At 38.6% G+C, this 23,692-nt stretch overlaps 1 protein-coding gene across 13 annotated transcripts in view; it reads right to left on the reverse strand.

Annotated features, from left to right (window-relative positions):
• LOC106065710 (coiled-coil domain-containing protein CG32809-like) overlaps positions 1-23,692 on the reverse strand; it is a 139,022-nt gene that overhangs the window by 10,082 nt on the left and 105,248 nt on the right. For 10 of the 13 annotated variants that reach the window (XM_056020502.1, XM_056020521.1, XM_056020542.1 and 7 more), the window contains 6 exons: positions 5,086-5,284; positions 4,760-4,955; positions 4,066-4,228; positions 2,769-2,926; positions 2,090-2,382; positions 1,447-1,612 (listed from right to left, as the gene is read on the reverse strand). In XM_056020502.1, coding sequence (XP_055876477.1) covers positions 1,447-1,612; positions 2,090-2,382; positions 2,769-2,926; positions 4,066-4,228; positions 4,760-4,955; positions 5,086-5,284 — 1,175 coding nt within the window. The remainder of the gene's footprint in view (positions 1-1,446; positions 1,613-2,089; positions 2,383-2,768; positions 2,927-4,065; positions 4,229-4,759; positions 4,956-5,085; positions 5,285-23,692) is intronic. The other 3 variants (XM_056020571.1, XM_056020563.1, XM_056020528.1) reach the window with 2 other exon arrangements.

The following is a 23,692-nucleotide window of genomic DNA, read 5'->3' on the forward strand; positions in this document are numbered from 1 at the left end:
GTTAAACTATTATTTACAATAAATAACTCTGATGATTCTTCTTTTGATTTAGTAAAAAAAAAATATTTACTTTTTTAAATTATATTTTGACTTGATGCTAAAAATGTTAAAAAAACATTATAGAAATTGTTGGCATTTTGAAAGGGAAAAAAATTAACCAACTAAACAAAACATTGACTACCAATAAATACTAATACAAAGAGGCCAAACAAGTATGTACTATCTAAGGTAGAAATTCATCAAGTTGGCTGCAGCTTTAAAATGGTAAGAGTGAAGTATTCCAACATCAACAGATACAAATCTAAATGAAAAAGTGATTATAAAGTGGTAAGTTGCCAACTTTCTATAAAACCTAACTTGTGAACAAATCTACTGAATTTAATCTTACAACCTTTGAAAGATAGTTCTCCACCGCCTACCTGTAATACATACAAGCTTTATGAAGACTACCACATTTATTGAATGCCATATCCACTGACTAACCTACAGCTATAAACTTAAATACTATCAGAATTAAAAGATTATATCATTAGAACCTTGTAGAGTGACATAAATTCGACTCAAATTTCCAAAGTCCTGACGGCATCTCTAAAGACCACAGCGTTGTGAAAATGAGATTGGGAAACAAACAACTTCAGCTCAGGAGAGGCTCAACGCACTTGTGAGTCTAATCCACCAATGAATACCAGACAACTATATACAACACTCAAGCTAATTAGTAAATGTCTTCTCTTAATCCAGTGTGGCTTATCACACAATAAAAACAAATGGAATAGGATCCATTGATGAGATGGGGAGTTATTGTCAGAATTGGATCAGCATTAATAATTCAATGAATTCATGATTAAATTGTTGCACTACGTAACTAGAGAACTTTGAAAAAAATATACTATTACAGAAGAGAAGAATGTACATTGTACAATCTAACAGGTAAGGGTAATAAAGTCATTATATTTGTTTAATGCTCAAATCATATGAATATCTAGTAGTATTGAGGTGTAAGATAAGATAAGATCAGACAGAAAATTAAAACATAACTGATATTCAGTATAGAAAAAGTAAGTCAAATCAACGCTTTCAGACCTTGTGATCTAAGTAAAAGATGAAAAGTTATCTGTTTCTTTGGCCCACAGTTAACAAGGGTGTCATGTGGCCAGCAAACATTATATATAAGAGTTGGCTAGACTCGGGCACCCTAAAAATCCTGAGATTGCAAATCCTTCTCTTCACCCAGAATAAAAAATAAGACCCCTCGGTTCAGAAGCCAAGAGCATCTTTACTCAGTGTGTTAAATAATAATATAATTAAGTACAAAATAACAAAATGTGATTCAATATGTCTTCAATTCCTTCTGTTTGGTACACAATTTATAAAATAGAACAGAAGACAATATTTACAAAATTAAACTAAAAAATGCTTTGCAAGAAAATGTTCTAGTAGTCTTACCTTGTTGTGTCATCAGATGGCGCCACAGAATGCGATCTAACCAAATCTGTGCCATCTCGCTCTGAGGCTGGAATGCGAAAACTCTGTGACCGCTGCTGGTAGGTTCCATTTGGTGTATTTGGTGCATAGGGCAGACCCTGTCTGTTACCAAGCCTTGCTGCTTCTCCTAATTGTTATGAAAATGTGTAGCATGCCACTAGTTTTGAACTTAATTCCAAAAAGCATGGCATTCAGTGTTTCTCAAATTGTGCCATTTAAATTATTTCATTATTGCCAAAAGTTTGATCCATAAAAAATATAATTAATAAAAGTAGATATAAAGTCAAAGAATTTGATAAAGATTTCATTGAATTTGAAAAACACTTAAAGCAAGCTCAAACTGAACTGAAAAAGTATCCATGAAGCATAGACAACGTGATGTGAGATGCACTGAAGTTGAATGTTTTGTTGATGTGCATGACAATATAAACAAATGGATTGAGTTATGACAGACAAGCACAGCTGTGACAGGCCAAGACAATGACTTCGAAACACCAAAATGTCAGAATCAACAAGCAAACATAACTCTGCCAGAATTGAGAAGAAATAAATAATATTAAAAGCACATTCCCCTGAAAGTGTAAAAAGATGTTTATGAACTTACTTGGATCTGGCGCTGGGCCAATAGCTCGCTGAGGAAGGGCTAATGGAGGGGCTCTCGTGCTGCGTGTTAGGTAGGTCTGTTGGGAAATACCAGGAGAAGCTGGGGGGTATCCTTGGTAGGAGGCAGGGACATCATATACAGGGGCTGGATAAGGACCTCTGTGGGCAGCAGGACCTACTGGTTCATAATAATTCCCTGGATCCTGATAGCCAGGAAGGAGTTGTCTGTTCTCAGGAATCGGGTTCAGTGGTGCACGTTCTGGTGTGGGCAGCCTATCAGGAGAGTGTGAAAATCTGTTGAATCATTATTGAGATGTAAGTCAATAAACAAAGTAATCAAACGAAAACAAACTATCCATTAACTTTAAAAATAAAACTGACAATCGTCTATTCAGCTGAGCTTCAGCTATGGTTAAATTAAGTTAATCAGACCACATCGAGATGCAATCATCTTGGTCTTGATAACCATCTAGTACAATTCAATGGGTTCAGCTGATTAATTTGCATCTGTTTCAGTACTTTAGGTTTTAAAAAGCAGCTGCTCCAATTAACTGGTAGTCTGATTAACCAGATTCAACTGCACATACAATTTGAGCAGCAGGGTCAATCTGGGTCAGAGATCTTCAAAATTGCCATTAAACATAAGTTCGTAAATAAAACTGAAGGTCATTTGTTCTTACCTCTGTCGTGATGATGACCCAGCTGATAGCGAGCGAGGACGGTCAGCTGGTTCTGGGGTTCTAGACCGTGACCGCCTCTCCCACTGGTTTTGCTGTTCTTGCATTAGCTCCTGGTAGTTGTGAGACACCTGAGGTGGAAGTGAGTGGGACTTGACCACCTGGAGATGAACAACATAAATCATGAAGTAGATGATTCTTTATTGACAATTTTACTTTAATAAGACTCTAATCCTAATGGCATTGGCTTATATAACAGGATGTTAAGAAAGTGTCATAGAATCTTAGCTGGGTGCTTTTGTGTGCAATTTTTAATGGTGGTATTGGGATAAGTAGGAAATCTACTGCCAGGCACAGACGTAGATGGCGGAAAGAGGCCCTAAACTGACCACTGGCAGACAATTATTATGTGTGTAATGGATGTGGCTAAATATGTAGATCACAGCTAAGACTGCATAGCCACTAGAAATACAGCACTCCAAGTCTTTGGACTTGAAGACAAGTTTTATTATTAGCAGGGTGCTGTTGTATGCAGCTCAAGAATGAACTCTGAGTGAACTACTTTGCACAACCAAGTAGTGGCCATGTTATCATTGATGTATAAGTGATGGGCCAGCAGTTGGCTGGAGTAAGATGTTGAGTGTTACCAAGTGTCAAACGTCCGTTACTTCTCAGTAATTCCATAAAAGGGAGTCAGAAAAACCAAGCAAGATAAGTCAAATCTATATCTTATAGCCAAATCTTTATCTTATAGTCAAGTCTATATCTATATATAGCAAATTTAATGTCTGAAGATACTAGGCCTTGCACCTAGATCCCACACGAGTAGTGTTTAGATTTTACATCTGTGATGGGTCATTATAAAATCAACTTGATAGTCCAAACTTTTAAATTTACTACAGATATCTGATGTGGGCTATTTACAGCATCAGGACCTTTTAGTTTATTGAGTTTAGCATTCACAGCACACATTGTTCCACAAAATAGAAAGCAAATGTATTTGCTAATAACTTGCTAGATATAAAATGGACCATGATTCAACTTATTGGTCATGTGGTATGTGCGCTGGACTGTTGTTCTGTCATCTCAATGGTCCCTAGTTCATACCCTGCCTGCTGTCACCCCCACCTGTCATCCTTCAGGAGGTTTGGACTAGGATGAAGATTATTTTCAGCTTTGACGGAACATCCAAAGCATTTAAAACAAACAAATAATCCTCACCAGCCAATCAGAACAAACTTTTATAAAGAGCTAACAGCAGCTCAAGTTCATGACACTTTTTCCTCTAGATTTGACTTACATCAAGTGCTGTGGCAGGGACATCACCAAAGGGACCCCTTGAGTGTGAGCGAGACACTGGCATCTGCACTGTACGACCTCTGACCTCCTGCTTCTCTCTGACCCTTTGGGGTTCATCATTGTCAGTCTCATGAATCTTTAGCACTGACCTGTCCTTGATCTCACTAAAAAGAAAGTATAAAAGTATTTTAAAAACATTTATACATTTATACAGTTAACTAGACTTATAGGTCATTTAAGTTAATTTCACTAGTTTCTACAGAAGATCATTGGTCAAGATCAATTTAAGATCAAAGGATATTGTGACCAATAGTGGGTCAGGCTTCAATTGAATTCATCTGTGATAAGCACAATGCCAAAGATCAAAGGTGATAAGATCAATGCCAAACAGTTGACACTAGGTATTCATTTAAGACTGGGTCATCTCAGGGGCTTCTGTTTAATTTGAAGCCAGTAGACTAGCCTAAATTACATTTGAATATTTCTGGCAATTCCAATCAGCAAACACTTAAACCAAGCTTCCACAGAATGGCTGGACTTAGATTTATGAACTTTGGTGTGGATGAGTAGTACAGCATTTTTTAAGTTTAACAAAACAATTATTTACCTTTGAGAACTAAAATAAAATATGGTTTTCTAATTATGAATATTTTAAATATTTAGAATGATAATCAAACAAACAAACATATCCATACGCGAGATCTTCCAGTTGAAAGTAAATATTAGTAGCTGGGTCTAGAAGGTAGATTTTTTTCCTTGGATTCTCTAACATCTCAAGGTTCAGATCTGGGAATGCCCTCACAAACAATGCCCTCACTGTGTCCAGTGTAGTAATCTCATTGGGCAGCAGAGACTTCTTGGTCTGATCACCATAGACAAGAAACACCAGCCCTGAAATAGAAACTAGACTTATCAGTATTGAAATGCTATTGCCATCAGTTAATCTAAACTAAAATACACTACGAATTTATTAAGTTTTATTTATGTATGAAACTGTCACCACATTTGATCTATTCCTTACCTAGAGGTCTTTCCAGTGAGGTGGAGGCGCTCCTGACTATGGGTAGGCTGGTTCTGGTGAATCCTCCCCTCTGGAATGAGGGCAGCTCTAAGTCACTCATGGTGCCCTGATCATCATACTCCAAGGTATGTCCAGCTTGATGAGGATCATAAGTGACAACAGCTGTCCTCCTTCTCTGTATCTCCCTTGAACGAGCAGGCTGAAACATGTGTATGACAATGCAATGTTAATGTCAGGCTCTGAGACTGAAACATAGGTATGACAATGCAATGTTAATGTCAGGCTCTGAGACTGAAACATAGGTATGACAATGTAATGTTAATGTCAGGCTCTGAGACTGAAACAAAGGTATGACAATATCAGGCTTTCTCCTGCGACCACCATAACATGGAGGTCAAAAAGAGGAAAACAATATCTGTAGGCACGAGCTGGGAAGAGTCTGGGGAGGCTGCGGAGGATGTCACTTGCAAACAATCTCAAAGGAGAGAGCTGGACGCCATATGTGCCGATCAGCCCGCGTGGTAAGTCTATGTCTGTTTAAAGTTTAAACTCAATCAAAGAGGAAATCAATGCTCAAAATGCAGATTCTTCAGAGCCCCAGTGTTATCCTCAAACAGTGAGCAGCAAGTAAATTCAACTATATCCTTACAAAATCCACTCCCAAATGAAGACGTGACGTGCATAATAAGAAAAAATCACGTGAAATATCGAAACAAGTCTGACCAATGAAGGATGAGCTAATACCCAACTTAATGAACTCAATCTAAATCACATCTCTGACCGCCAATGGGTGAAACAAAGCAGACGAGAATTGGAAGAATGTATTCTATCAGCTAACGTCAAGTTTGTTATCAGATTAATGCTTACAAGAATGTGCTAATGAAGTCAGCGGGTCAAGGGTCAAGTGTAACCAATCAGAACGGCACGTTCACTTGACACAGTTGACTGAGCAAGTGACCAGGAAATATACGAAGACTAGATGTGACTACTCATACAGGATGCCTACAATTTAAAACATCAACTAGAGTAGGGAAGGCCTAAAAAAATCGTATTTGCGCCAGACTCGTGTATTTCATTATTTATACACAAAATCAAGTTTGGAAACTTTTTCGCAATACCTCTATTCAAGTCAGAACTTCGTGGAGTCTGGAACCAGCCAGTAACCAACATGGACAGTTGATATCAAAACTGGCTCTAACGATTTCTCTAGAAATTTAACAGTTGATGTATATTGCTGAGAAAAGAATTACTAGCTCGTTGGCCACACGGGGAAAACTCAGGTCTGGCCGTTATCCTTTTCAAGTAAAAAATTAAATTTAACTTTGGCTAGAGATTTAGATATGTACATAGACATATATACGTCTAGGACTACGTCCAACATCGGTTTTGAGTGAGGCAAATCGTTGTAGAAGGCCGGAACACTGATCTGCAACGTCACAACCTGTGGGCAGTTTAAACCAATAGCTCGTTGCCAGATCACAGCTATGTATGACATGGAAACAAGTTATTGGTCTCAACCGCCCACTGGTTGTGACGTTGCAGGTCAGTGTTGAGATCTTCTATAACGTTTTGAGAGGACTGTCGCTTTCGGGAATTTCCGAACGTAAAGCTGTGTTGGTTAAAAAGAGTTTTAATAAACTAATGTTCAGGAAAGTTTTGCGAGTAGTCTTTTAAGTCTAAATCTAAAGGCCTATCATTAGAATATTATAAAGTGTAGTAGATCTATAGACATTCGGTTAACCAGGAGTCTCTTATGGGGATAAAAGGGAAGCGGGTGGGATAAAAATGTTACAATGTTTTTAAATGTAACATTCATTAATTTTAAAGAGAAAAACAATCGCTATATAGGTGGCATGTCTTTTAAAAAAAAAGTATTATGAATGTTTTTCTTGTTTCAATTTCTGGTTCAGACGGAAGGTGCAAGCAACAGAAACATTATCAATCACAATGGAATGTCAGTCACAACTGGCGAGTAACCATGTTTACACTAAGAAATAAAAAAATGGAGTCAAAAGCTTTAGTGTTGAGGTAAATGATAAAGAATCATAACATGTAATATTGACTAGCAGCATTAAGGCGTATTTGTTGTCATCGTCGTTGACAGAAGAAGGTGATGAGAATATGTCCAAAAAGATAGCCCGACGAGGAATCGATTTGCGGACCTGCGAATATGGTCACGACCAGAGCCTTCCAAGTCAATTAGAGTTATCAGGACCTATACCGTCACCCGGTCCTATAAACTTTGGATCCATATCTTTTGAATCACTACGAGATGACGTAAGCGAGCAATCCAGATAGCATCTGTGACCTCATTCCTCATTCGTGGGCTTTAAAAATACTCGCAGACATTATTAGATGCCTTTAGGACTGGCTGTTATAGGTCAATCAGATTAATTTAGAAACAGTTGGAGACCTTATTGTGTCTATCAAAACAAGCAGTTGACACAGTGGAAAAGGTTAATCGCGAGTTTGACTATCACCATTGTGATAGTATTGAAGTCAGAAACATGCGAATGGTCACGACAAGAAGTCAGAAACATGATTAAAAAGAAAAAAATTCAGGACTAATTCACATGCTCCTAAAAATTAGATCAATAATTGTGAAAGCTATTCTCAACACAGTAAAATCTAACAACAAATCTTACTTTCAAGATATCTGCTTGATCTGCTAAATTAAGTTGTATTATTTTATTGTCATTTTTTATTGTAATTTTTAATTGTTATTATTTTTTTATTTATTTTTTTTGTTGTGATTTCTTTGTTGACATTCCAAATGTATGAATCATTTCAAATGTCATTGTCATTGTGATTGATCTAGTAGTAAAGTCCACGCTACTTATCAGATAACACACGAAGTCACTTAGCGTAGCATTTATTTCTTGACACCAGATTTTAGGCTGGAAAAAAATAGCCTTAAGAATGACATTTGGAAAATTACTAGAATGCACAAGAGGCGCTACCAACTTTATTTCATGTAAACAAATGATAACTGATAACAGTTTGAACCCCCCCCCCCCACATCACAGAAATATATAAAATACACACATTCTGTGACCATGAATGACGTGTCAGTGGCATGATGACATGACACTGACATACTCGTGTCACTGCAAACGGAACAAGAGTGGTTCACCTAGCTATTATTGAATCCGTCCAGAGGGACCAAAAACTAGGGAGCCTTCATGACGAGATGATATTAAAGCTAGTGACATGACCGTCTATGCACTGAGGTTATAGAGATATGTAGACCTATAGAAGACCATACAAACAGGTTACTATTTAAATGTGTATGGAGAAAGAACAGAAGAGGCAGGACTTAACACTATGATAACACTGTTAATAACATTTTTTTGTTTACATTTATGAGAATAATAGACGGCTTTTAATATTTTAAATATTTATAGTAATTAAATTAAGGTTGAATAAATTTAATTACAAAGGGGTCCCATTGAAACAACTGCAAGTTTAGTTGTTTATTAACTGTTGGGTTAGGTTTGGAGTTACGCACCTTTTTAGCATTTGTTTAAAGACTTTAAGCCATTCGCACGAGCAGACGATTAGTTACGTCACCTAATCAAAACCTTTGAAACCGCAAACAAAATGAGAAGGATTCGACCTGTGGACCATGGGGCTAACAGTCCACATAGCTTCCAAAACGACCAGTCCAACAATATGAAGACATGGCACTAAATAAAAACAAGAATCTAGAAGCTTGAGAACATGTAGCCTATTAAGAGCTTGGTTGGACACTGGTCACTGAATGGCGGTTTTACAGACTGCTTTATGAAATGCACTTGGAATTTGTTATGATTTCCAAGACTCTTTTATTTTTCTATTAAATACAACAAAACAAATCCGTGATTCCATAAAAGAACAGATCACAGAGAAGTTCATTGCTCACAGACGTCTTGAGATTGTTCACCTTCCCTAATCAACGAGTAGCGTTGGTACAGTCCGAGTACATTCTATCTATCTTTAATATGCAACTCTACTCAAACCTGAACACCATGCTATAGACAGGAAGTGAGACTAGCAGGAAACTTTCAAGAAATACCTTTCATCTTAGGTCCCCATCAACTTTGTACAGCAACTATTTATAGTAACACTTTTTTAGCGGCCCCCGAAAGTGGAAAAGACGTTATTAGTTTTGTGTGAAATGTCTGTCCGTCTCTCCCGTTTAGATCTCGTAAACTAGAAAAGATAGTGAAAATCCGACATCACAATATTTTAGTCCATTCAAAGTTCTGATGTAACTGCTACTTTTTTCTTTTCTGAAAGCGAAAAATCTAATTTTTTAAATCACTTATGCATGCAGTTTTTTTATAAAAAATACACCACTTTTACAACTGCTAACTATTAAACACAAAAACACTTGTGGCTCTTTATTAGGGGAAGCCAGTACACACCATATTTATAACACATTTATGCAAACGGTTGTAGATTTTTTGTATACTAAGTACTATGTTTACACACAAACAAATGTTTACTTTTTTTTTTTAAGACAAAAAATCTATTTGGTATGCATTATAAGTTAGACATAATTTAAAACAAATAGTAATCTTGTAAACTGCATTTTCTTCTCCCTTTTTTTTTTAATTTTTGGAGTTTTTTTTTCTCTCGAATAAAAGATTGAGCATTTTCAAAACAATTACAACAATTATAGACTTCAGTTAGGCCAGGGGAGGCGCGGTAGCTGAGCGGTAAAGCGCTTGGCTTCCGAACCAGGGATCCCGGGTTCGAATCCTGGTGAAAACTGGGATTTTCAACTTCGGAATCTTTTGGCGCCTCTGAGTTCACTCAGCTCTAATGGATACCTGACATTAGTTGGGGAAAAGTAAAGGCGGTTGATCGTTGTGCTGGCTACATGACACCCTCGTTAACCGTAGACCACAAAAACAGATTAACTTTACATTATCTGCCCTATAGACCACAAGGTCTGAAAGGGGAACTAGTTAGGCTAGGTTCACATCTAACTTAACATTCACTTTCACCTATCCTTTGATCTGCTGGACCGTAGGGGCACTACACAAGATCTGTCAACCTTCTTTCTCCATTCTTCTCCGTCATTTGTCTTTGATATAATTTCATTTGGATGTTCTTTCTGAAAATATTGAAGCCTGCCTGGGTGGACCACTTCGGGGGCCGATTTTGAGTTTGTGTTTCCACACAAACTGTCTTTTGTAACCTTGTTAATTGTGTCTTAAGTCTAATTAGATGCACGCTACACCCTATACAAACATCAAATGCCACCACGTCATAAGGTTTTAATTTTGGACAAAATTTTGATTTTTATGAAGCAATTAAAGCGATTATCGTTTTAGTCAATATCTACTGAAACTCAAGAATCAACATGTTACATTGTATTTCTTTGTCCCTCTTATCTGTGTTTCAATACTGGAAATATAACAGTTATTTTTTATTTACCAATAAAAGTGAAAATCTACTGAGATTCAACTTAACTTGTTATGTTGTAAATCTTTTTTCTCTCTGCGTTTGAATAATTGAAATCGAGTCAGCGTGCAATAAAATAAGTATCAACAAGTATTGGATAGGTTATTGAGCAGGTGGCCCCTAATAGTAGTTGGCTGTACATGACTTACTTTTGCAGGTGGCCCCCAATAAAAGGAGGCCATGACTTGGAAGGGCGTCAGTCAACTGTATCAGTCACAAATCGGAAAGTTCAATGGGAACTAAAAACAAATCCAATCCATGTATTCCTGTTCAAACTCTCACGTCAATAGCATTGAAAGTGTCACCACTGCGATGTCTCTAGAACAACAAATCTCTATTGCACTGTGAACAGAGAGCCCAGAGCGCAGACACAGCTTCACAAACACACACAAAAACCACTACATCCTCAAGCAGTGTCCAGGTCTTTATGCCGTAACATCGAGAAATGTCCGTGTGGACAAATAGAGCGCCTAGACAGGTGTGTTGCTACACACACGCGCGGAATACATGCTGTGTGCGGGTCTCAAGAAACCAACACAACGAGCTATGGGTTGTTTTTTTTTCCTTCAACAAAAAGTTCAATTTTTTTTTCTCTCTCTCTCTCTTTCACACACTGTGACAACAAAATCCAATGATCCACATAGCAAAGGGCATGTCACCGCCTTTTTTTTTTTTATCTTCAACTTTTTCTATTGGGGCGAGTGACTTCCCTTGTGTGAAATGATTAAATAGTTCGATCTCATTCACTTTATATATGCACACTCTCTTAAGACGCATCGACGACACCGTCCGCCCTCCCAACTCCCTTCACCTGCAACTTTGCGCAAGTCAAACAAAGCCAGGAGGCTGGTGCTCGGAAGATGGTGGTCACAGTGTTGCCAACTGCACAACAGGCATGCAGGTATTGATGATCAAAAACACAGCTAAAATGACGCAATTTAGCGACACGCCAAAGTCAAACAGAAGCGGAACTCCAAAAGGAAAGCAATAAAACGTATCAGATGCGCCAAAAAGAAAAAAAACTTGTTACAGCGAAATAAGAAAGTGTGTAATGCTTGGTTGTGCTTCGGATTGTTGTCAGTCATCATGCGTTTTAACCCTTTCATCTCGTGTTTTAACCCTTTCATATCGTGTTTTAACCCTTTCCCCCTTTGCTCTCGTGTTTTAACCCTTTCATCTCGTGTTTTAACCCTTTCCTCTCGTGTTTTAACCCTTTCATCTCCTCGCACGAGGTTTGAACAAGGACAATAATAATCTTCATACTTGAACGCCCAAGAACTTCTCAAATAAACAAAAAAGTTTCTTAAGTGGGTCATAAAACGTGTAGTGTAACCGATTCCGGAGTAATTCGGTTGACAGTGTTAGGCAAATACTGATTTAGTTATTACATCATTTTTTTGAGTGCATCTTAGAGCAGGTTAGACTTAGTAACGACAAGAGAGAAAAAAAGTATCGAACCCAGGAATTTAAGCTACTTCCGAGAACACTGCCATGTCATGTGGTTGGTAGAGGAATTCCGGGCACGGCTTCTCAGTCTCAATATGGCGCCGCGGGTGGAAACCATCGTTAGAGGAAACAAATAGTCCAATCTAGAAACAAAAATCTGGAGCCTCGTTGTGGTGCCAAGGAACAAAGTTCTTTGCACTGATGGGGATGGAAGTCCTGCTCCTCAAGGGACTGTTTTATGACGGACACCCGCACAGCCGCACTGGTACAGACTCAGAGAAAGAAAATGTCGAGGTTTCCAAGTGGATTTCGAGTGTCCTTGGATATGATCTCCTGGCAACAAATTAGCATCTCTGTGAATTTTATTTCAGACAGATCAAGGGTTCAAACATGCTGGAGAAAGGGCGCTTCCATTGGTCTAGACTAGTCTAGAGTTTCAAGAGTCCTAGTCTCAACTCTTACGATAATTAAACATTCGGTAAAGGGATGAACACAATGCTAAGATTTGGCGCATCCTTGAGAACATCAATCCACTTGGACCTGCTCCATTTTCAAAGTTGTATTTAGACCTTTGAAGTGTGTCATTTATATTAAATACATTAGTAACACGGATGCCGCTTGTGAACTCTCAGGATATATCCTTCGGTGTGTTCATTTCATGACACATCCGACAAAACAGTGTTCCATAATGGTAACACGGCCATATCTACAGACAGGAACAGCGAACACACCACCCCGGGCGAGTGAAAGCTGCGCATGTTTAAGCCTCTGAATCAGTCACCACTAACAGACAAGTTACGAGATCACATTTCTGCTCTTACAATTTGAATAATGAAGAGCTCTTCACATTAAGATTTGGTTTTGAAAAAGGGGGACTACGGCTAGTAGTGACCCTCCTGTCTGTTATCACTTGATTGATATATAGCGACTACAAGAGTCCAAGAATATATAATGTAATAATGTAACAGAAAAGGGGGGAAGTGAGAAGAAACATACACAAAAGCTGCTTACAAAATACGAAACTATATTAGTGATATTGAGGGGGGAAAAAACACTAAATCTATTTAAATTCAGATTGTCACAATTTTAAATATTTTTTTTATTTACAACACAAAAACGTTGGAACATTGGTTTTGTGCTTTCTCCAATAGTGAAAATGAAAAGGATAATTATTACAAGCAAAATATGAAAAAAAAATAAAGGCTTACAAAGGGTAAAACTCCACATTTATAGCCATATCAAAACTGTAAGATTTACTTCCCTTTTTTTTATAACAAAAAATAAATAAATAACCACTATTTAATTAACTAATTAGTGGGTTGTTGTTTTTTTGGAACAATGAATAATTATGCAAAGTGTGAACAATGGAAAGTGTTCAATAACGTGTTGAACATGTGCACCAGACAGACAGACAGACGGACAGAGTGAGTTGATATAAGCTTTGATTTTCAAACAAAAGTTAACAAGCTATGCTGGAGGTACGTTTCGCTGTACATCTTTTGTTGTTCGAATGATAGCAGCACTTCTTCTGGTTCAATTCGGTGAAAACCAAGCGTCCACTGACTGACCGTTACATTGGCGTAACGTAACAAGCAACACGTTGTCGCACGTGACGTGACATCAATGTCATAGCTGGGAAGTGACATCCGGATTACAAGCCAATCAATCTTCATAATTCTCTCTCCCTCCCAACCAGCGAGCTCTAGGTATGGGCTGGGAGGGACAGGGGGGAAACGTTACACAGTCGAGGTGAGAAGGGGGGGGGGCAGCAAGAGGTAGGGTGAGGTAAGAAGAGGTAGGGTGAGGTAAGAAGAGGTAGACCAGCGAGAAATGACTCATCCAGTCCAGCTTTTCATAAAACAACAAAACAAACTATTTGGCTGAGCTGGTCCCAGACCACACAAAAAAAAACCTGTAATTAATTGCGTTAATAAATGCTATCTTGTTACAAAGTACACTTGTTTCTTCTGACCCACGTGTTAATACATGTGTGTGTTATGTTAATCGTGAAGCTATATGTTAATCATATTGTGAAGGCAAAGAAGAAAGTGAAAATGTATTCCTGACGTTTGTCAAGTATTTCTTTCCATGTAAAGCAGGGGTTCTCAACCTGTGGGTCGCGCGACCCCTTTGGGGGTCGATTGACGATTTGCCAGGGGTCGCCTAAGACCATCGAAAATATGGATTGTTTTGTCAATTCTTCTATTGCTGTGTGTTTGAGAGGTTGGGGGGGGGGATGTCGAGGCAAAGTGAGGGATTGTAAAAAGGGGTCGCCGAGCTTAAAAGGTTAAGAACCGCTGATGTAAAGTCTCTCTAAAAAAAAAGAAGCGGAGGCCTATTGTGTATTTGTTCTACCAGAGTGGAAAATAAAAAAAGCTTTTTGCTGAGAGTGTACCTTTTTCTTTCGTTTTTGTCTTTTTTTTTTTTTTACTTGACTATTAAGGATGGTTGCCTGGTCGTGCGGTTTGCGCGCTGGACTGTCGTTCGGATTTATCGATGGTCGAATGTTCAAATCCTGCCCGCTCCCATCCCCCGTCGTCCTGCGGGAGGTTTGGACTAGGAAGTAAACTCTGAAGGAGCATCCGAAACATGTAAAATATTTTACAAGCATCCTAAACCAGCGATGCACGAACTACGACCCGCGGACTGAGGTTGGGTATCACTGTCCTAAATCAAGGATTTTAACAGTCCAGACTAGTTTATTGAATAAAATTGAATAGCATTTTATTTTGGGTTTATCTTGAACACACTTAACAAAATTGTACGTCCAAGTTGATTTTACATTTATAATTCGTTTCAAATAATATCTTTGCTTATTGTGTCATACAGAGAGACAGAACAGGTTAGCACACAAGTCAACCTATCAAAAGGTTTCGTTTACGGATCGAATAGAACAGAACATCTTCACAAAACAAATTTTTTCAACAATTGGGTAACCAAAAAATGTAGATATAACTTATTGATTTAACAGTTTACATGTAAATTCAGTTCATATGATTACATGTTGCATGTCACCCAGGAAATAATCAAGTGCCTTTCCAACCCCAACAGTCTATTATTACTGACCACAACCTGCGCTCTGAAGAAGTTGACCAAAGAAAGTGGGCTTCCTCAAGTGTATACACACCCACTAACACAGATACGAGCACGCAGAAACTTGTTTATCAGCACAGTTACATTTCCCACTTTATTTCTTAATCGATGGACCCAGTATTGTTGCTCCCTTCTACTCAACAGTGATCGATTATTGGGCTCACGTGCCCATTTAAAACGTGCAGTACCAAAAAGAATAAAGTCTCACAGTCTGTGCTAGAGATTACATTGACAGAGATCTCAAATGACTTAAGAGTCACAAAGCCCTAACTGTTGGGCCTGGTGCTTACAAAACTAAGTAGCACTCAACAAAAAAAACTAAACCTTACATCAGCGCTTCTCAACCTGGGCTATAACTAGCTACAACGAGAAATAGGAAGGGAAACGGCCAACAAAAGACAATGAAATAAGAGTTCTAAAGCAGACAGAGAAGCGCATGTATGTGTGTGTACATGTCTTGTGGAAAAAAAAAAGGTGGAGGTATTGTAGATGGCTGCTTGGTGGTATGGTATGCGCGCTTGACTGTCGTATCGATGGCTTCGGGTTCAAACTCTTGCCCACGCCCTCAACGCCGTCATGCGAGAGGTTTAGGCTAGGATTAAATAATCTTCCATTCTGAAGGAACATTCGAAACATGTCAAACAACACAAATACAACTTTTAAAGAGTGTGTTTGGGTGAGTAAGAGGTGAATGCTAGCTAGAGACCCGGCCACAACGTCAAAGTCTATCGCTTCTACTCAAACCTAATCTCATTATGTACTAGTCAAGTGGACCCGTCCTACTCCCAGATTGTAGATCTTAGCACCTAATAAATCATGCTACGGGCGTGTCAGTCGCAGTTAATTCTAATTGAGCAGGCTAAAGTTTTTAGTTCATGGAAGCCCTTGGGGGCTGTAATAGAGCTAAAAATAGCTTTTACCTAAGACAAGGGAAGTAAGCATTTATAGTTCGAGGCATTGCATCAAGTAATTACACTATGAAAAACAGACCTGCCACTATGGCAGGAAATGAAATAATTAGAAATAAGATTGTACTGTTATTTGTGGTGTATCTTCCTACAACATTTGTTATTTGTTGAGTATCTCTCAATTCTCTTTTTCGATCGATGGTATGCAAGCGCAGAGCAAAAACTGAAAGAACAATAAGACTATAAAAGTTATCTCGCCAATTAACGACCACAGTACACATTCCACATCACATTAATCCAAAGGCTGAGTAATCCGTATGCCAACACCGAAGATCATATTTTGGGAGAACCTTCCTTTTTTCCTTTTTTGTTTAACTAAATAATAAAAACCCAACCCACCAAGCGACATTTGTTGGGTTTCTTCTTGGCAATTGTAATATCACAAAAACAATTAAACAAATTACTCCCCCTGCTTCTAGCAAGCAGCAAGTCGATCCCTGTAAGACAAGCTAAGACTTTGTGATCCTTTAAAACACTGTATCCGGTCCTGTCGAGATAAAAACCAGGTCAAATTATTTCCTTCTATCGATTAACAAACACAGTCCCCCCCCTCCACCCCCCGGAGCATAAAGACGCAGACATTTCAAGACGCAAACCCAAATAATTATCTAGGACACGGCGTCTTCTTGCTAATACTACGTTTGGTCTTACAAAACCTGGAATCAGAATATGTAAACTTGAAACATTTTCAACCCCGCTAGTTCTTAACCAAAACTAAATATAACTGTCTTAAGTAACTTTGTTTAAAATGTTTGAAATAAAAATGTCTCCCCTATACCCTTAAGAAGTCTTTAAAATTGTCCTAACAGACTTGTATTTGAAAGATGCGAGAGGAAAAAAAACTGTTTTATCAGTGCGAATGCATTTAATTTAGTATCTACTAAATGATAAAATGATATCTTCAGGAGTGGAGCATCTAAGATTAATCAGTTTGACAACCTGTGAAAGTCATAGCCACAGGTGTTGAAAGGACGATAACTTGGGGAAGAGGGTAGTGAGGGGGGGGGAGATGTACTGTCCTCAACTAGACCTAATAACCTGTTTCAGATGTCCTGAAGGTCCGAGAACTTCCGGTTCCCTTTTATGGACCTCTTGACCAAGGAAAGGCTTTTATCCATGGCCAGGATGAGGCATCGGCTCTTCACCAATCCCTCTGTCCGAAATCCCGCCTTATCCGAAACGATCATGTACTCTCGTCCGGTATGTCGCTGGACACGACCCCCTTGAGCCCCACACGAGTATCCCCCTCTCGTGCGAGGCCGGAGGCCGAGCCTGCGTGGGGGCCTTTCGTATGCCTATTATGTCCCACCGAACCCGTGCGAGGGTCCATCACAGCGCGTATGGCCCCCGTTGGGGAACGAATCAATGGGGTGTTGGACGGGTTAGCGAGCCTTTGTTACATCCCTACCACGTGCAGTGTACAGTCTCTCGACCGTACGAGTGGTAGCTCACTGAGAGCTATGTGCGCTACCATTCTTAGCCTATCCGCATCCCCTGGCGGACGTATCCACGGGGGCGCCACGCTGAGGCGACGGTAGCTGGAATATCCCCCGACCTAATAACCTGCAACTTTTGAAAATTATCTTCGAGTAAACATTGAAACAACTTCCCCCCCCTCCTTTTTTTTTCTCTCGCGTCATTTTTTTTAAATCTTAAAACTTTCTAGGTCACCTGTCGAGGACCCTGGGAGACATTCAATAATAGGCGCGATGACTCATGGGCTTACTGCATGACCTCGGGTGACCTAGGGTAGGATAGCGCGAGGGAGGGTGGAGAGAGGCGCTGATTGGTTGTAGAAGTATGTCACGTCACATGCAAGGTCATCCAGCAGGTTTCTTTGCAGAGGCTCCAGTGTAGGAGCAGGCGCTGGATGATGTGATCCATGTTTTCATTGGGGTTTTTATTCATAATAATTATAATTTGAAAATAACATTAGCCTTTATAAGTTCAACTGTCTTAGGTACAAACTAATATTTCATTAAATGCCTCTCCCTTTCTCTCTCTCTATTTTTTCAGTGTGTATGTGTGTGTGTGTGTATGCATGTTGGAATCGTGGTTAAAACATAAGTACAGAACAAAAGAATGACAGAAGCTTTAATTACGAAAGCTCGTAGGTGGATAATGGTGGTGGTTGGGGGGGGGTATTAAGGAAACGTTGCTCTAACCTCAATAGCATTCCCACCACTGACCATGGATTGACAACTATGAGACTGTGATCTGTATAGTCATAGGTCCTTGTAAGAGATGAGCTAAATTAATCCATCAATAGTTGTAGGACCTATTTAGAGCACGACCAACTGAAGACAGACAGCACAAACACAATCGCTTTATTTCTACGGAGGCGGCTCCAACCACTCTTAACTATTACAAGTAGTTTGAATCTGGTTTCACTTTTGACATATCCGAACAACTTTGACATCCAACCTCAGCCCTTCAGCAATTTTCATGAAATTTAAACTAAAGGGCCATTACCAGCACCATTTTTTTTAAAAAGGTGGCACTTTTACAAGGGTTAGCATTATGACACTTGAACCCTACTTCGTAACTATCTGTTCTTTCCCAATTAAGTCTTATAGCAGCGATTCTCAAAATCGTTACTGGAAGCACACTAAGGGCGAAATTTTACAAGTGAAGTTTTACATTGTCCAAGTTTAAATGTTTTGTTGTTTTTTTTACACTTGTCAAATTTTCCCATTTGATTTCATCGCGAAATCGTTTTATATGAGCTAAGTACATATACAACCAAGTAGCGAAATAAGTCTAACAGCTTTGTGGCACTGGGCTAGGAACCAGCAACAATTATGTAACACCCAATGAACGATTTGCTACTTTAAAAAAAAACTAGCAATGAATTTATCTTCTGGCACCATTGTGAGGATCATTTAAATGTATTGTAGGATTTTTTAATATCATTTTTAATTTTATATTTTTGATTTTAAGGTATCAAAATTATTTTTTTTTAATTCATTAAGATAAACAACTTCATATGTTTCTTCCTTGAGGCTAGACAGAATACGAGTCGAGCACCTTTACTCCTAGTTACAAAGTCAAACTCGATATTAGATATTTTCAGTGTATATTTTATATATTATAAATAGATAGATAGATAGATAGATAGATAGATAGATATAGATAGATAGATAGATAGATAGATAGATAGATAGATAGATAGATAGATAGATAGATAGATAGATAGATAGATAGATAGATAGATAGATAGATAGATAGAGATAAAGATAGAGATATATAGATATTTCTATAGGGTTCTTAGACTTCTATATTACTTGTAGCTAAATGATCAACCTTTTTGTTTCATAAAATCTTAGTAAACCTTATCAAATACAACTATTTCTCACTGTGCAGAGACACAGTGTTTGGGAACCACTGATTGATTGAATCTACACAATCTATCGAGTACTTAATTGAACGCTGCAATGACTACCTGACCTAAACGCCAGGAATGCGAAGTGCGGCTGAGATGGTCTGGCCATACATTCCCCTAGCCACAAGTGGCCACTGAAACATGTGAGCCCCCCACTTCACCTGGTCCCAGGTATAACGGCGAACAACCAAGTGCCCCAGGCCTAAAATCTCCTCCCCCCCGATTTCCTTGATCTACTTTCACACACATCTTGAAGCCTCCTAAAGAACATAGTCCCACATCATCCGATCCAAATATAACTTTAGGGATAATATTAACATGGAAGCTCCGACGGATCGTGTGAGCAGAGAGGGGTGAAAAGGGCACTGGTGGAGGAATGGGAGAGGGGTGGGGTGTTCAGATTTGGTAAAGAAGAGAAGATGAAAAAGGGGTGGGGGGGTGGGGACAGAATTAATGCGAGAAAGAGGAGGAAAAAATCCATACCACCAAGGCCAGATTTTTGTTGGCACAACAAATAAAAATCAATAGTTGGGGCGTCCTCTTCTCATTTCTTCCCAAAATGTTTTCTATGACCCGGAGAAGATGGAGGTCTCGTTTAAAACGTCTTGTCTTATAATAGACCATGTCCATACTGGACGCAAAGACCTTCCTGCGAGGAACAGTACCAGAAAAAAAGAAGAGGTAGGCAGCTAAAGCGACGGGAAGACAACATTGAAAAACGAGCAGGCCTGTCATTCAAATAAAGGCAAAAGACAGAGAGGAATGTAAAAAGACGACAGATCATTTGGGGTACCCACCCCGACGTCCAACATACTAAGGGTGATAAATTGTATATTGCAAGGTCAGGGTTGCAAGGTCAGGGTTGTCCCCGTGCATTGTAAGAGTACAGACATCTGACAATTAGAATACGAGTAGAATACGTGGGATGTCGTTAGACTCTAAACTGGGTTCCGCGGGCTAAAGTTTGTTGAAAATTCTAATAAGAGGGGGAAAAAGGGGGGGGGGGATACATTAAGATCAAAGGTTGACAGAGAGATGAAGTTTTAAAAGAGCTTGTTTTCGACCAAAGATCGCTATTAGATAATCAAAATTTCAATTTCAAAATTATTATAATCATATCATCAATCATCAATCCCATGACTTAAGTCAATATAAAATGCAAACAGTTTAGACATATAGTATTTTAAGACTCAGATAGCCAACGGGGTAAAGGAGCCAACCTTTGTAGAGCTTTTTTTGTTTTTTTTTTAAGTTTAAATTAGGACTCTAATAAGTGCATGTAAACATTGGACGACAGCTAGAAGTTCATTGCTGATAGCGTGAAGACAAAACTTGTGAATGTCCAATCCAACATTTTGTAAAATGAGTGAAATCGCGCCGTCCTTGCAAAACAGAGTTGGATTGACCAATAAAGCTTTTCACAACTGTCGCTCTGACTTCTTTGATAAGATATTTTAATTCTCTACAAGATCATTGCATTAGGAGGAGGGGACTATATTTTTAAAACAAGTAAAATATTTTTTTTAAAGCTTTTTTTTTAAGCAGCAAAGTTTATATAAGAGGAAGAAGTGCATCCATATCTCTCAACACTGCAAGGTTTAAGTCCCATTTTCTATATTAGAACAAAATTGGAATTTCGGTAAATTTACCACTAATTGATTGAAACTATACCACAAAAAAACTATACCAAAAAAACTATACCAACAAAACTATACCAAAAAAATCTATACCAAAAAAACTATACCAAAAAAAAACCTGCTCGAAACAAAGCCAAACCAAACCAAAAAAATATATATATTATTTTCCACAAAGATAATAGAGAACATGAATTGGCCATGATATAACACAAACTGCACGTGACGACCAATTAATGTATGCATGATTACTCGCGATAAATTCCGGCACTCAATTATCATTCCAGAACGAAGTCCCCACCTTGTAGCTTTAATCAATCGTCTGCACGGGATACATTTTCTTCCACTGCCGCGTTCACCGGAATCGATGCATCAAAGCGCCCCCCCCCCCCTTACGCATTTATGCAGTCTATAAAAATCGAATACATTAAAGGAGTCGTCCCGCGGGACCACGAAACAAAAGGGATCGCCTGATGGATGTGTTTCCGATTACTTTACTGTCCTGAGAGCTGCACAGTGTAGCATTCGATTACTAAGCTATAAATACAACACTTAGAGAAGATATTATAGAATGATTGAGGAGGTCCAGTGTAACGAAATAGTGTCATGGGATGATTCGAAGATAGAACGCTTGCAAAACTACCATTAAATAGAACTTATGGCTGCCTGATCGTATGGTATGCGCACTGGACTGTCGTTCAATGATCTCGATGACTCCGGTTTCGAGTCGCCATGGGACGCTTGGGCTAGAATTTAAAAATTGTAAATTTAAAATAAGATTGAAACCCCGAAACAAGTAAAACAAACAAAATAATAAAATTCATTTTAAAACGAAAGAAAATAATTTTAACTTTACAAACAATTATATACCTATAGTAAGAATAAACACTTATATATATATTTGGCTTTAAAAGTATAAAGGATGTGTTAAATCTGTGCTTTTATTTTGAGTATGGAATGGGTTGCCTAAATCAGCCAGGAAAACCAACGACTTAGCAGAGCTTAAGTAATTTATCAACATGCATGACTAGACTTACACATGAGATGTGTAGGACGTAATTACCATCTTTTTTGAAGTAACGTCTGTAATATATAAGATAAGAAGATGATGACTACGTGACATTGGACGAGTGAATACACAAGGGGCTGCCAAACCAGCCAAATTCATTCAAAGTGTTTTATTGCAAAAAGCATCAGAGGAAAACATGATTGCAAAGTTGTTGTTTTTTAAACATGGTTTCTTGAATAAAGAATGTGCAAGGTAAATGAATGCAACAAAAACAGTTCTAGAGTTGACCAGTCTTTACATCGATAAGCTTGAGGAAATGAGAGCAATTAAAGCAACTGTGTTTTGTTAACCAGTCTTTACATCGATAAGATGAGAGTAACTAAAGAAATTGTGTTTTGTTAACCAGTCTTTACATCGATAAGCTAGAGCTGGCTGAGTGGTATGGCTTCCGAACCGAGCGATCTTAGGTTCGAATCTCGGTGACGGCTGGGATTTTTTTGAATTTCGGGATTTTTATGATACTTTTCTGATTTCTGTTGGGTGCATGACATTAAAAAGGAAAAGTAAAGGCGATTGGTCGTTGTGCTGGCCACATGACACCCTTTTAACTATCAGCTATAGAAAGAGATTAGTTTTGCATCATCTGCACTATAGATCGCAAGGTCTGAAAGGAGTCGTTTACTTTTTACTTTCAATGATAAGATGGACAAACGCCTCTAGTGAGCTCCAATACCATATCAATACCCTATAGATAACACTGGACAAGACAACCTGTGCATTCATTCGCCAAAACAAAACAGTGGACCGTGTACATTGTAAAAGGTCACTTCTAAATTCCTACAATGTACTGCCATATTCATTGAGGGAGCGTGTAGGAGGAGCAAAATGATGAGCCGGTTGAACTAAATTTTTGATTGCACAGTTTTTTTTTTTTCATTACCACAATATGCAATGGGTTTATCAATAGGGGACCGTATTTGTGATTCCTATTCGGTTAGATCTAGGTCTAAGTAGCCTAGATCTATTGCCTAACAAAACGTTTTCACATAGAGTCCAACGCATGGTGGGAACATATTCTATCATATATCTACATCTTTCAATATTGGATTGGTAACAGAATTAAATAAAAATATTTTTTTTCTTTTACAAGTTGAATAAACCCAGCGCGCGCAAACACACACACAAATCGAAAGGAAATTTCGAATATTATAGAGGGCCTGGGACACCATCCTACTGTTCCAAATCGTTCGCAAATAGACGCTGTGTGTAAATTTGGTGTTTACACAGGCCCATCGACATGCTCCGACTATGACAACCATTTGTTCACATGCTTTACATAGGGGAAAGAAAAAGGACAAAGGGGGGGGGGGCGTAGTTGCTGAGGTACTGTGGTAGATGTGCCATTCCAATGTTTGCCTAATGAATAATGGACTCAGCGCATAGACACACACACTGGCACACACTTAGACACAGACATTTCCTAATAATGTCATAATCCAGACACAGCAGGTGACACGGTACATTATTCATTTTAGCAGATAAGCAACACGTAGTCCGGATTCAAACCGTCCTAACGAGCCACCACCTCCTATCAGGCAGTTCGTCAAACTGAGCAAGACTGCAT

The sequence above is a fragment of the Biomphalaria glabrata genome, chromosome 1, assembly GCF_947242115.1.
Source record: "Biomphalaria glabrata chromosome 1, xgBioGlab47.1, whole genome shotgun sequence".
Classification (NCBI taxonomy): domain Eukaryota; kingdom Metazoa; phylum Mollusca; class Gastropoda; family Planorbidae; genus Biomphalaria; species Biomphalaria glabrata.